This window comes from Cyprinus carpio, chromosome A3 (genome assembly GCF_018340385.1).
Source record: "Cyprinus carpio isolate SPL01 chromosome A3, ASM1834038v1, whole genome shotgun sequence".
Lineage (NCBI taxonomy): Eukaryota > Metazoa > Chordata > Actinopteri > Cypriniformes > Cyprinidae > Cyprinus > Cyprinus carpio.
In genome coordinates, this window is record NC_056574.1 from 3130665 (window position 1) to 3144329 (window position 13665).

Consider the following 13665-nt stretch of genomic DNA (forward strand, 5'->3'; position numbering starts at 1 on the left):
ATTCGCAGATACCAACTTCCACAGAGTAATAAATATCTAAAACACTAAGACCAGCTTCATTCAAGGAAGACAAGGAAATATAATAACACCTTTGACATGCCACAGGGCTCCAACAGAGCACAACTATCAGTGTGAAAATATACAACCACTAATTGAAATTCAAACCCCAATACAGCACAGCACGGATCACCAAAAACCATAGAATAATCCCCACCACCTCACCAGTGCCAGTCACACCCATAAAGGAGACCCTGCAGCCGCCATTAAGTCAGGAAGGAGGACAACTTAAAAAAAAAAAAAAAAAAAAAAAAAAAAAAAAAAAAAAACCATTCACAATATTCTTAATACACACTGAATACAAAACAAGCACTGGGCAATTCACCCAATTACCCCATTATCAATTACATCAATAAATTCTTTAATCCAATCAAATACCTTTAAAATAACTGGATCTATGAAAGAGGAATTAAAACCAACCGGAGGGTTCTCCTTTAAGAGACATATAAAACAAATCTTTATGCAAACCACCATCTTCATAAAATGTTTATAAGAAAACTCAATTCTCAGTACCTTTGAACATTATTCACTCACATCATTCATTAATTCTGAAGACTGTGTTGCCAGGCCAATCAAACCAAAATAAAACTGCTTTTTTTTTACCCCACATAGTTCACTACCTTCCTCATAATAAAAACCCATAGATGAAAATACTTCCTACCCACCGTTAATTAAATGAAGATGACCTAACACACAAATTACTTAACATATGCAACATAAAACAACGTCTTTACTTAAACCGAAACAGCTCTTGTGATTTAAATAAATTCATCCAACAATATCACTATTAAAACAGTTAAGCACAAATTATCTGATCTTAGCGCGCGCTTGTTTGTAATGTCGATGAATGAGATGTGAGAACGCAATATCACTGTGAATCTATTTATAGCAGGTGCAGTTGTAATTAAGCTACCCCACAGACTTATGGGAAGTGTAGTCCCGAACTCATTCATCACCCTGTTACATATATTTAAGATGTTTGTGTGAATAACCATATAAGACTATGAACAACGTTCAAATGAACCCTTTAGTCTATTGTATCTTATTTTTGTTAAATTAATAAATATACAAGTTTTAAGTGTTTTCTCTGTGATTATTAGCAGAAATTAGTTTTATTTAATAATTAGCCTTCCAGAACACATTAGAAACCAAATGCATTTGAAAGATTAGCCTACAGTGCGCACTTTATAAAGTATACCCTACACAAATGTACATTTTACTACATATATAGGCTACCTATTCAATACAGAAATCTTATAAGCGCGTATCGATTCAGCTCGTGATCGCGTCGCGTTTTGAGATGCTTTATTTCTGGGTAAATGAGCAGTGACTGGTGTGTTTCTGGATGTGTGCTGAGTTCTGTGTGTTTGTCTCTTTAAGTCTCAGTCGTGTGCGGGAATATGGCGGAGAAACCCGAGTCTCCAGCTGCTGGTGAGTGAAAAGAAACGCTGAATAAATGCAGAGTCGCGCTCAAATGATCCGGATCCTGCTCTTAATCAGAGCTCCGGGACACGGGCTTATTATAATTACGTACACTTTTATCACACGCAGTGCTGATTTATTCTATAGAGAATGATCATAAATGTCTCATTGAGAACTATATGCTCTAAAAGATCCTGCTCTTATTTTGTAAATCTATGTGCAATGTTTCACTCGCATTCTCCTGATAGTCTAGAAATGATAGGGATCCAATGTTAGCATTTCTCATGGCATTCATCTTTTTTTATCTACTTTATTTTATAGCATTGCCTGCATTTGGTGAAGTTTTATGTAATTTTGTATATTTTAATTGTATTGTATTTTTCTATGAATTACTTTATTTAGGATATGTTTTCCTATTAATATTTATTCTGCAGGTCTCCAGATAAAAATACTAAATCTGATTTAGGCCTACAAGCATAGACAGTAATAAAATATAATAAATATAATAAAATAAAACCTATATATCTTTAAAAAAAAAGGATTCTGAAGATTTCTAATAAGAATGTAATTAGAAGTCCGTCTAAAAAACGTATTTCTGTATATACATTGTATTGCATTGCATTTTGTTATTTAATTTATTTATTTGCATTTATTTTATTAGTATTTTACTCTGAATGACTATACATTTCTTAGCAGTTTTTTATAGCAGGGCCGTAATCCCAGAAAATCTGCAATGCAAAATAAATGATATATGTCCGTCCTTTTTAAGTCTTATTTCTATTGATTGATTGATTGACCCATTTTTATTGTTTTTTTTTTTTTTTATGAATTTGTTATAGGCCTATGTATTTGTATTTATATGTAAGTTATTTATTTTATTAGTTTACTTTGAATGACTATACATTTAATAATAGTACTTTTCATTGCATTTTTATTCATATTATTTACTTTGTCAGCTTTAGTTCTCTGGAGACCTGCAGAATATTAATAAAAAACACTCTTGAATAAAACCGTTTTATATAAACCATAATATAATCATGTGTGGTGTCTGTTGTCTAGGCGGTTCCGCTGAGGTCCGGGTGGTTCTGTTGGGTCACACGGGTTCAGGCCGGAGTTCATCTGGAAACACGATTCTGGGTCGCTCTGCGTTCTGGACGGACGTGTCGCCCGTGTCCGTCACCAAACACTGCCAGCGTTCAGAGGGCGTGGTGGATGGGCGGAGCCTGCGTGTGATTGACACCCCTGGGTTCTTCCACACCTGTCTGAGCCCATCCGAGGTGCGTGCGGAGCTGGCCCGCTGCGTGGAGCTGAGTGCGCCCGGACCGCACGCGTTCCTGCTGGTGCTGCGGGCTGGCCGCGTGACGCGGGAGAGCAGCGCCGCTCTGGACTGGATTAGTGCTGCGTTCGGACCGCAGGCGCTCAGTTTCACCATCGTCTTGATCACGTGCGGCGACGCTCTCGGAGCAAAACCCGCGGGCGACTTCCTAAAGGAGAGCGAGGAATTATGGGAGTTTACGTGCAGATGCGCAGGCGGTTATCACGTGTTTGACAACATTAAAGGTACCACCACATAATTAATTCGTTATGGTAATTGCAATTGCAACATTTTATCTCACAATTCTGTATTTTTTTTCCACATAATTTTCAGGAAAAATAAAAAGACAGAATTGTGGCTTAACTCAGAATTTGGAGATACACAATTGTGAGTCATAAACGCAAAAATGTGAGCTATAAACTCAAAAATGTGAGAGATATATACACAGATTTGCGAGACAGAAATGTTAAATATAAACTCAGCATTGCGATATAAACAGAATTGCGACACAAACTCAGAATTGCGAGTGATAAACTCAGAATTTAAAAAAAGTCAGAATTGTGAGATATAAGAAAATCATAACTCCATGATTGATTGTATCAAAGCAAAGTGTAACTATTTTATCATGCAGCCCTAATCTGATAAATGCGACTATAACGTATGAAGATATTAAGATATTAATTATCAAGAAGCTGCTTTGAAACATTGTGTATTGTGAGGAGCACTAATGTGACTTGACTAAAGGTCTCGAGGAGAGGTCACAGGTCACCGAGCTGCTGAAGAAGGTCGATCTGCTGATGGAGCGTAACGCAGGAGCACATTACACCGCTGACATGCTGCTGCAGGCTGACACCGCCGTATGCCACATGCAGCAGAAGATTCTGGGAGAGAATCAGGAGAGGACGAGGAAGCGAGGAAGAGGGCAGAGCGTCTGTTCTGGTACGAGCTGCTGACGGCCATGGGCCGCGGTGCGGTGGAAGCGTCTGGCGTGATGGAGAAAGGGAAGGGCAAAGGGAAGAAGGTCAAAGCCGTGCAGAGGGTGGCGGCCATCGCCTCTACACCGCTGTCAGTCACAACCGCCGCTAAAGTGATGGGTGGAGCCGTGAGAGAGGGAGCCAAAGTACTGTACAAACAGAAGAAGACGCTCCTGCACTAACACACACACACATACTTCACCTTTAGCAATACAATATGAATAAGCAGAAAAAATACACATCATCATCACTTCCTGTAGATGTGATCAAATGTCTGACTACAAGATAATGCATGAAATACCCCCCCCCCCCAAAAAAAAAGTTACAAATAAAAAAAAAGAATAATAATAATCTCATAAAATGTCCAAGAACATTCTACCAAAATTATATTTATTTTGTAAAGAAAATAGGGTCTATTTTAAGACCATTAATATTTATTGTGACATATGTAATAAAGCACTTTCAAAATATTTAAAATTATATTTAAAGGTATATATATATATAATTATGATTATATACACACAATATAATTGTACATATGTACATATTTAGTTGTACGTAATTTAATATATGCTGATTTTATGTTTAGACAGGATGAGAATGGAAACTATTTTAAAGGGGTCATATGATGCTTTTTTAAAGATCATTATTTTGTGTATTTGGTGTAACAGAATATGTTGACATGCTTTAATGTTCAAAGAACACATTATTTTTCAAATACTGTACATTATTGTTAGTCTCGTGTAGCCAGAGCTTCAGACTGCAGATAAATAATGTCCTTAGATTTATCCTCAGTTCAAGCCTGAAAGAGGAACAGATTCGCGTTACAGACACAGTGATGAAGCTCCTATGTGTTTGCAGTACACAAGCCACGGACGGTTAAGAAAGCTGACTCCACTGTGTGACCCTGTGTGACACTGTGTCTCTCTCTCTCATACTCGCATACGCGCACACACACACACACACACACACGACGCACAAAACTCCGCATTTGAACAGTCAACAGCAAATACTTAAACTAATAACAAAACATACTTACAGTAACTGATTCAGAAGCGCCAGATTGTCGTAGCAAAGTCAGATTGTCATAGCAAAGTCAGATTTACCTCCTCTCCTAGGTTACCGAAACGGTCGTCCATAAAATGCGTTGCTGTTCTGTTGTAAGTACACTTAAAGATTCCTAACAATGCATCTACTTTCAGAAGGCCAAATAAAGTGCTTTTGCTTGCTCCTAGATACATGACATGGCTGCTTCAACACTAACTGCGGTTAATGAAACCACGCCTTCTTTCTTTGCGTGAACATTTGGGCAGCATTACGCAAATATTTCCACATAGTGACGTACTGTGGGGGCGTGTTAGAATGAGCCGATTTAGGGGGGCGGAGTCTTATCTTTGATAAAGAATATCTCTTTGGATTTGAGACTTTAGTCTTTGCAACGTCACAGATCTTCTTTATGAACCAAGAGCTTGTAACACTCCAAAGAGAAAGGAAAATTTTAAATCGCATCCTATGACCCCTTTAATTGTGTTAAAAACACAAAATCTTTTTTTAACTTGATTTATGGCTGCTTGAATGATAACGTCTGTTTAATTATCACAAATGTCTGATTCACTTGATGAATTAATAAGGAATGAGGAAATAAAGAGCCATGACACACAGATGGACTGGAGTGTGTGTTTCTGTGCTCATTCACTCTCATGAACACAAGCGTTTGCTCTGCAGAGACAGAAACTCTTTATTGGCATGCTTTATAAAAACCAGGGCACATAAACTGCCCATCTTCATTAAAAAAACCACTATGCTATTGCCAGACATCTGTTAAATGTCATACTTAGACTGAAATGTGGTTTATACAAACATTCATGTTCTTCACGGGTACACTGGCACAAAAATATTTAAAGATCCCAATGAAACGTCCCTTTACAGAATGAAAAACAATTTGTAGTTGGTCATAAACTAGGGTGACCATACGTGCCATTTTTCTTGGACACATCCTGGCCAGGGTTTATATGTTGCCTAAAATATTCTCAAAGTTTTCCTGTTTTCAATACTTGCTGAAGGTAATGATTGAAAAGTAGTTTGACCAATAACATGCAGGCATTGTACATAATTGACCAGTCGTGGCGTGTGAGAAGGTGGGATCTACCGTGAATGTCCAAAGCAATGCAAAATCACGTACATATTAAGTGTGTTCAGTTTGAAGATGTGCTGCACAGACCGATTAGTGCGTAACATCAAATTACCATGAGAACGATTCGAAAGCATAAGAAGCGTCTGCTCTCTATAGCTCTCACAGTACTTTGATGTCATACAACGATCGGTCTGTGCAGCGCAAAAAAAGCCAAAACCTGGAAATTTTAGGCAATACAGAAATCCTGTCCAGGACGTTTCCGGGGAAAAATGGCATGTCATGGTCACCCTACATAAAATAAAAAATAAAGATCATGTACTACAGAAAAAAAAGACTATGAGAATAAACGAGAAATGCAAACTACGAAATACAGAATGTGGAGTGTTTCTCTCACATACACATACACATATATATATAAACAAACCATTGTCTTTATGAACAGAAATACATTAAGGCATCAAAGACGAGACACGTCCAGCAGATCTGATCAGTGTAAGGCACGATTACACCAGCCACACATGCAGCTCAAACACAAGAACTACAGCGGCGGCCGGTGATGATGTCACAACTGGGTGTGGCCTAATGGAGGGCGGGGCCTGATCCAATGACTCACACCGGCATTGGCAAACTCATCTTTCCACTTCCTCTCAGCACTGCAGACGATAGATAGATAGATAGATAGATAGATAGATAGATAGATAGATAGATAAAACGAAATACAAAGAAATAACATTGATCAATAAATCCTCTTCTAATTCATTTTCTGATCATGTCATGAAAACAGAGATAAGATCAAAGTTGTGAGATGTCTGCTGACCTCTGGTGAAGTATAGATAGAAGAAGTCACAGTAGAAGATGGTCTGGACGACGCCAGACACCACGGCGATCTGGTCGAAGAATCCCTCCACATGATAGCGCCACACCCAGTTAGCGAGGTACAGTGTGCGGTACAGGCCCAGGAAGAACAGGTAGTGTGTGGTGATGGACTCGGCCTCGCCCGTCTTCGTGATCATGAAGAGCTGCGGCAGGATGGCCACTGACTCCAGATAGATGGAGAATGTCCACAGTATCTGCACAAACAAAGAGATCTGTCATGACAATGTTTCATCTCTTAACATCTAAAGAGCTCCGTGTTGAGCTCTGACCTCCAGCGGTGTGAAGGCGTAGTTCTCCAGGAATGACAGACCGGCCACCGGCACCAGCAGGAACTCCACACGGAACGAGTCGCTCTCAGAGTCGTATGAGTTCCTGAAGCGGTAGTAGATGAGGCTGACGGTGGCGTACGCCAGGACCAGATACACCACCTGAGAGACAGACAGATCACAATCACACATCTGTCAGACAGCTTCCATCCCCAGTGACTTTCCCTGGGATTCAAACCCACAACCTGGTGTTGCAAGCACCGTTCTACCAGTTGAGCAGCAGGAACGTAGTTTGAGTGTTTGTGGTTTGGCAGTTTCAGGAAACTAGCTGTGGGTTTGTCATGCACATTATGTCCTACAGATTTGCTGTGAGTTTTGCATGAGTTTAAACAAATAAAAATAGATGATTTCAATGGGTGGACTATGACAACAATTCAGTGCAAACATCTACTGAGCAATCACAACAGTTTCAAGATCAACAAAAAAGGTGCTGTGGTAGATCATAGCTATGACATAAACTATGAGATACTAAGTCATATTTATGAGATAAAACATCATAATTATGTCATTAAAATAAAAAAAATATGAGACACCAAGTTATAATAATGAGATAGTCAATTATGATGTTCAAAGTTTAAACTAACAAAAAGTCATTATTATGAGATAAAATGTCAAAATTGAGATACCAAGTCATAATTGTGAGATATTTTTTAAAAATCATGACAAGTCATAATAAAAATAAATTATGGTCTCCCTAGTTTTTTTACATTTCTCATTGGTTTGTGATAATGACTATTTTTAGTTTCAACTTTTTAATCTCATAATTATGACAATGTCATAATTTTTGATTTAGTATTTTATTAATTTTTGGCTTTTTATCATAATTATGACATTTTATCTCAGTGTTGACATTGTTTTTGTCATAATTATGGCTTAATCTCAATTTCTTCTTTTTAATCTCATAATTATGATTTAGTATGTGATAGTTTTGACTTTTTATTTCATAATTATGACTTGGTCGTAATTTAATGTCATTTTTTTATCATAATTATGACTCTAAATTTTTATTTTTTTATCTCATAATTTCAACAGAGTTGTATGTAATAGTTTTGGCTTAGTATCTCATAATTTTAACCTTTTATATCATAATTATGACTTTTATGTAAATAATTATGATCATTTACTAAAGCAGAATTTAAAATTTTTTCTTATATGGTGAAAATGGGCTTTCATGGTCTGTACCTTCATGATGGTGTTGTAGACGGAGATGAAGGATGTGAACAGGTCCAGATATCTGGTGGTGAAGACCAGAGCGAACAACACCTGAGACTTCCCAGAAATACCTGAAACACACACAAAACAAACTTCAGAACAGAACAGAATAGGACACAACAGACTCATAAATGTCGAAAAGAGGATCTTGAGTTCCTCAAAGAATCCAAAGAAGTCCTGAAGAACCTTAAAGTCCAAGTAAAGAGAATTCTGAGAACTGTTTCTAAACACATTATAAATGTTAGAAATGTATTCCCGAAACACTTTACAAAGACTCTGAAGTATGTTTTAATGAATTGTGGAGTTAAACCGTTAAACAGTTTTTTAAGACAATTATGTGTTCAGGATTTTTTTGGCAGGGCTAAAACCGTGGCTCTATGAAGCAATGGAGCCATCGAGCGTGGCCCCGCCCCTAACACCATAATAGGTGCGTTCGACCTGAAGCACGGCTACAGACGGCGATCAACGAGAGCAGCCGCTCGCAGTCGGGGGCGGAGTTGAAAACAGACTCATCAAGCCGGACACTTTCTGCTCCCGTGACACTCATGCGGTGTTTGCATACTTTATCACAGATGAAGTGAATTAAATGCAATATTTGTCAAATACACAGACATTTCAGAAACATTTTCTTGAGTAACAGAAACACTGTTTTTATACAGCTTAATACAGCGCCATCTTTTCAAGAATAAAGTTCAACATAATCATATACTATTTAAATACTAATAGAGTGGGGGTATATATGCTTTATCAGTGTTGTATGATAAACGTGGCTCAATCTAACAGTGCGACTACAGTAAAAAAGCTTTTACCGTTCTAAAAACACAATTCTGTGGCCATTATTGGAATTGAAAAGGTTAGAATAAACCCGAAACACACGCGATCGTTGTCATGCGGTGAATCTGGCCAATCGTGAAACAGCGGTGTCGTCATCAGCGCTCGTGCAGTCGCTCTGGAGAAACTGTGGCGGCTGAGTCAGCCGGCTGCTCTCGAAACGCTCTCGCGGTACTTTGATCCCACACATGATAGTCATGTGGCGTCGAAGCGGTCTCAAGTCGGACAAAATCTCTAACGGCATGCACTGCTTCAAGTCAGATTGCGATAGGTCTGCGCAGTGCTGCGTGAAGTTGAACGCAACTATTAACTAATGTGTATTAGCAAAGTCCTTTTAAGACAAGTCATTTCACTCAGCGGCCATCTTTGAAACGTCTCTCGGGCATCCAAGTGCAACTCCTATCTCTTTGAATGGGGAACATCAAATTCTACAAAACTGTTCACTAGGCTTGCGATTAAATTTCATATTTGAAATCAACAAAGAAATCTAACATCTGTTTCATAAATGTTGTTTATTTTGTTCAAATAGCGTTATAAAAAGCTTATTATTCAGGCTAGATCAGCCAGTGCGCATGCGCAGTCCTGAGCGCACGTCTCATGCTGCGTTCAAGTCCTCCTGGGAAGTTCGTACTTACGAGTTGACGAGTCGAAATTACGACGTCGGGTGCGTTCAAGTCAGTTTAGTCGACACAAGATGGCGGTGTACCTTCTTTTAATAAATTACAAGAAAATACAACAGGGTTTGTTAACTCTGCTTAAAGAAAATGAAAAACAAAGAATTTGCATCAGGTGCGTTTTGCGTTTTAAATTTTTTTTTTTTTAGAATTTATGAAGCCACTTTAATCTGTATGCATAAAAAAATATTAATGGTTATATTGCAATCCTGTCTATCAATTTCAACTAAAAAAAATACCGTCAACAACAGACGTTGTATCCATCGATCCATTGATTCTGTCATGTTTCTCATTGACACGCCCCCAACTCGGAGCTTAAAGAAAGTTCCAAGTTTCCCACTCGTAATTACGACTTTGTGGAGGCGGTCATGTGCGTTTATCTCGTAAATACGATGTATCCGACATGACTTGAAACGCACCATCAGAACGCTGACTGTTCTATAGCAACCAGGATGCGTCTAACGGCAGCTGCAGTGAGGCGCTGACCTTATGTTAGCTAGCTATATATTCCTTACACAAAATGCATATTACCTGGTTGCAACAATATACAAAACAGCTCGGTCTCATTATTTTTATTTCCTTAAAACGATGATATGAAGAATTCATTCAGGTTTGTAGCGGTATTTGACGGTTGAGAGAGACGACAGCTTTCCCGCGAGTGGGCGTGGTTTCAGCGCCGCGAACGGACACGCCCCCAGCGTTTGAGAGCAGAGTCCAAAGAGTTTGATAACTTATTTTATTTACTTGGCTTTTTTTAATCATTCAAATATGGCTGGGTGGTTAAAAAACTTTTTTTTCTGTTTTGTGACAAACTCAGAACACATTTTAAAATCGCTTTACTCGGACTTTACAGACATGCTTGGGTAGGTGGGTAACACAGGTAGTATCAGCTGCCACGTAAACTCAATGAAAACTACACTTGGCCCCCCCCGACACTGAGCAAAACGCCTAACATCATTTACAGCCTGACAGTCGCGCGTTTAAAATGTTTCAAGCGTATGTGAATATGTGAATCAATTCTAAAAAAGATCCGCTCCGGTTCTACTTTCACATTGTCGTTCTTTATTCCGGTCCGATCACCAGTGCGCACAGTAACACTCAGTAATAAACAGCATGAAATCTGCTGTTTTTTAATCACTCTGGTGTATGTGTTTCTGCATGTACCTGCGCATGATTTGGATCTCCAGATCTTCAGGAACAGAATAATGATGGCGACCAGATGACAAACATCTCCAGACAGTCGGAAGATATTCATGTTATCGATCAGTAATCAGCGCTGGATTTAAAGAGTTTTGAAGCTGATCTCAGATCAGATGTTCGTCCTGCAGAAATAATAATGATAAATAAAAAAAATACTCTTTCTTTCTGCTGCTCAGCGAGTGCACGTCATCCGGTTTTCAAAGCATAAATCTCGTATTAATTTAATAGACATACCAAATAGTATCCGTGAAAATGTACTGCAACTCTCTGCTGGTCTACGCTGGACTGTGCGCTCGCGCCGCTGATCGGTGACGTGGCTGACGGTCCGCGCGACCAGGATCCGGGTTTTCTCGGTTAAGGCTAGAAGGGATACAGCAAAAATTACTGGGCATGCGCACATCAATGTACAGTATTTTTTCTCACACTGTACAACAATAATTACATTTTTTTCGTTATTGTAAGGGGTATGTTTAGGGTTGGGGTAGGTGTATTTGTTAATAAAACACAATCTAACAGGTAGAAAATTAAATTTATTGTTAGCTTCCGGTTTTTGCTGTATCCCTTCTAGCCACAACCGGTTTCCTCAGACCCTGCGGCGCGCGCATTTAAAGGGGAAACGCTTCAGCTAAAAAAAAAAAAAAAAAAAAAAAAAAAAAAACCCCTACCAAGTGGTGTCTGTGCTCTCAAAATCGCTAATCTATATTAAAATATTGAGAAGTTACATGTCTGTTAGTGAATTATGATAACATTTCTACAGATCTGCTGGAATGACTCTATGAGAGTGCTGCAAATTCATGTGAAAAAGCAGATTTCACTGTAGCCTATCATTTACTCACCGTTCAAATTCAGTACTGGATCCTCAGTGTCAACAGACTGAGCTGATTAATTCTAAAAAACAAACAACAACAACAACAAAAAAAAAAAAAACGTGTACTTTTGTATCATATTTTGGCTTATTATTCTACTATTTCTACCATAAAATATGCAAAATGGTCTAGTTTGTATGTACAGATCCTCAAGTACACCTTTGTAGGTGTATTTCAGCTAGTCATGATGTGACTTCAGATGGAAAACTGCTGTGAAACAGACCACACAGATCCGCTGCTTTGGCTACATTCATATCACACCTTTATTAATCTCTCTCTCCCTCACTGAGGTTTAGATTTGCATTGTCAAGCAATTGCAGTTCAATGTGAATAATGCAAAATATGGCATGCAAAGTAAAATCACTATAGCTCAGATGAATATAGGCAAAATAGTTATACTTAAGCCTACAATTAATATTAATAATTAATAATAAATCATGTAGCAGTCGATACCTTTTATTAGAACGTAATGCATTAGACGAGCAACAAAATAGTAATGAATAAAAAGCGACACGGAGTTATAACGTGAACTCTGTTTTTGAGTGTCTGTACCAGTATTTTCTCCTCTAGAGGACAGTAAAAACTCCCTCAAACAGATGACAGATTAAAAACACATACACTCAAGAACATTCTGCACATGACATAAAACACGACAAACGTACACGAACGGAAGAGAATCAGACACACTCCAGATCATTTTAACAATAGTTTATTTATTTGTGGTTCATATAAAAACTACAAACATTGTAAAACTTTAAGAATACGGTATTTCAAGTAATGTTAAATGGTGAGTAGATAGATTTAACGTATTTTGTTGATAATGATAATGCTGAAGAGTTGATAACTAATAGCTAGGTAATATTCAAAGCTTGTTTGAGATAAAAGTGGATTATGGGCATTATTTCATATTTAGCGACGCGGCACGTGTTGTTCATCTGTCAGCGTTGGACACAGAATCGGGTTTATTTTCAATGATTCAGGTCTTTTTAAATGGGTTGGATTAAGTGTTGCGTGTAAACTCTGTGTGACAGAGGAGCAGTCAACCATTCGCGGTCAAATTTGGAAGTTAGCAAAGGTTTTATTTTTTTTTATTACATAACGGCGAAACACGGTATAGTGTGCAAAACGGCAGAAAACGAGAGTTTCCTCATGACTGCGCGACAAGCTACTGAACCAGTGGAAAGAGAGAGAAAACAGTGTGTGTGTGTGTGTGTGTGTGTGTGTGTGTGTGTGTGATAGAGAGAGAGAGAGAGAGAGAGAGAGAAGCGGCGTGTTCTTGATTCAGACAGACTGATATTTGATCATGGGAGAGAAAACCCTGGAAAACTGAGAGACGCAGAGAGAGAGAATGGTGTCCATCAGAGGTCGTGGGAATTTATCAGGACACCCAGAGGCGATTACAGGCTATTAATACACACACACACACACGCACACGCACGTCTAGCTTCTAACAATCACTCTCTCTTCTCTTGTGCTGAGGCACCGTCTTTCTCACAGTAATTTAAGACATGTTTGAGGAAGCAGATGTGATCTGAAGGTTGTCTTCATATTCATAGAAACAGGCGGAACTGAATGATTGACCGATGCGAATATTCTTTAAGATGGAAAATGTGTCGCGTTTGTCCTGTCATCTTCGGCTTTCTCTCTCGTATGAAAGTGAAAATGCATTAAGTTTGTTTCTGACCTCTGTGTCCTTCACCCAATGGACTTTGTTATAGAGATGGAGACGTTTATATCTTTCAGAATGACTCGTACTTTTTATTAGCCAACATGGAGAA

At 38.5% G+C, this 13665-nt stretch overlaps 1 protein-coding gene and 1 pseudogene across 1 annotated transcript; one reads left to right on the forward strand and one right to left on the reverse strand.

Moving 5' to 3' along the window:
- The first annotated feature begins 1378 nt into the window (after window positions 1-1378).
- LOC122138880 lies at window positions 1379-4230 on the forward strand (annotated as a pseudogene).
- A 1201-nt stretch (window positions 4231-5431) lies between these two features.
- kdelr3 (KDEL endoplasmic reticulum protein retention receptor 3) lies at window positions 5432-11408 on the reverse strand. The gene is made up of 6 exons (XM_019078243.2): window positions 11256-11408; window positions 10986-11143; window positions 8287-8387; window positions 7048-7206; window positions 6720-6972; window positions 5432-6555 (listed from the first exon to the last, which is right to left on the reverse strand). Exons 2-6 carry the CDS (start codon window positions 11074-11076, stop codon window positions 6512-6514), a joined length of 648 nt encoding a protein of 215 aa, XP_018933788.1. The 5' UTR covers window positions 11077-11143; window positions 11256-11408; the 3' UTR covers window positions 5432-6511.
- Between the last annotated feature and the right edge of the window lie 2257 nt (window positions 11409-13665).

Bases quoted from the DNA above. Each gene is read 5' to 3' on its own strand.
- kdelr3 (XM_019078243.2), bottom strand. From the start codon at position 11,076: ATGAATATCTTCCGACTGTCTGGAGATGTTTGTCATCTGGTCGCCATC. The intron at 8,388-10,985 runs GTACATGCAGAA...TGTGTGTTTCAG, and splicing joins GAGATCCAAATCATGCGCAG to GTATTTCTGGGAAGTCTCAG. The intron at 6,973-7,047 runs GTCAGAGCTCAA...TTGTTTGTGCAG, and splicing joins ACGCCTTCACACCGCTGGAG to ATACTGTGGACATTCTCCAT.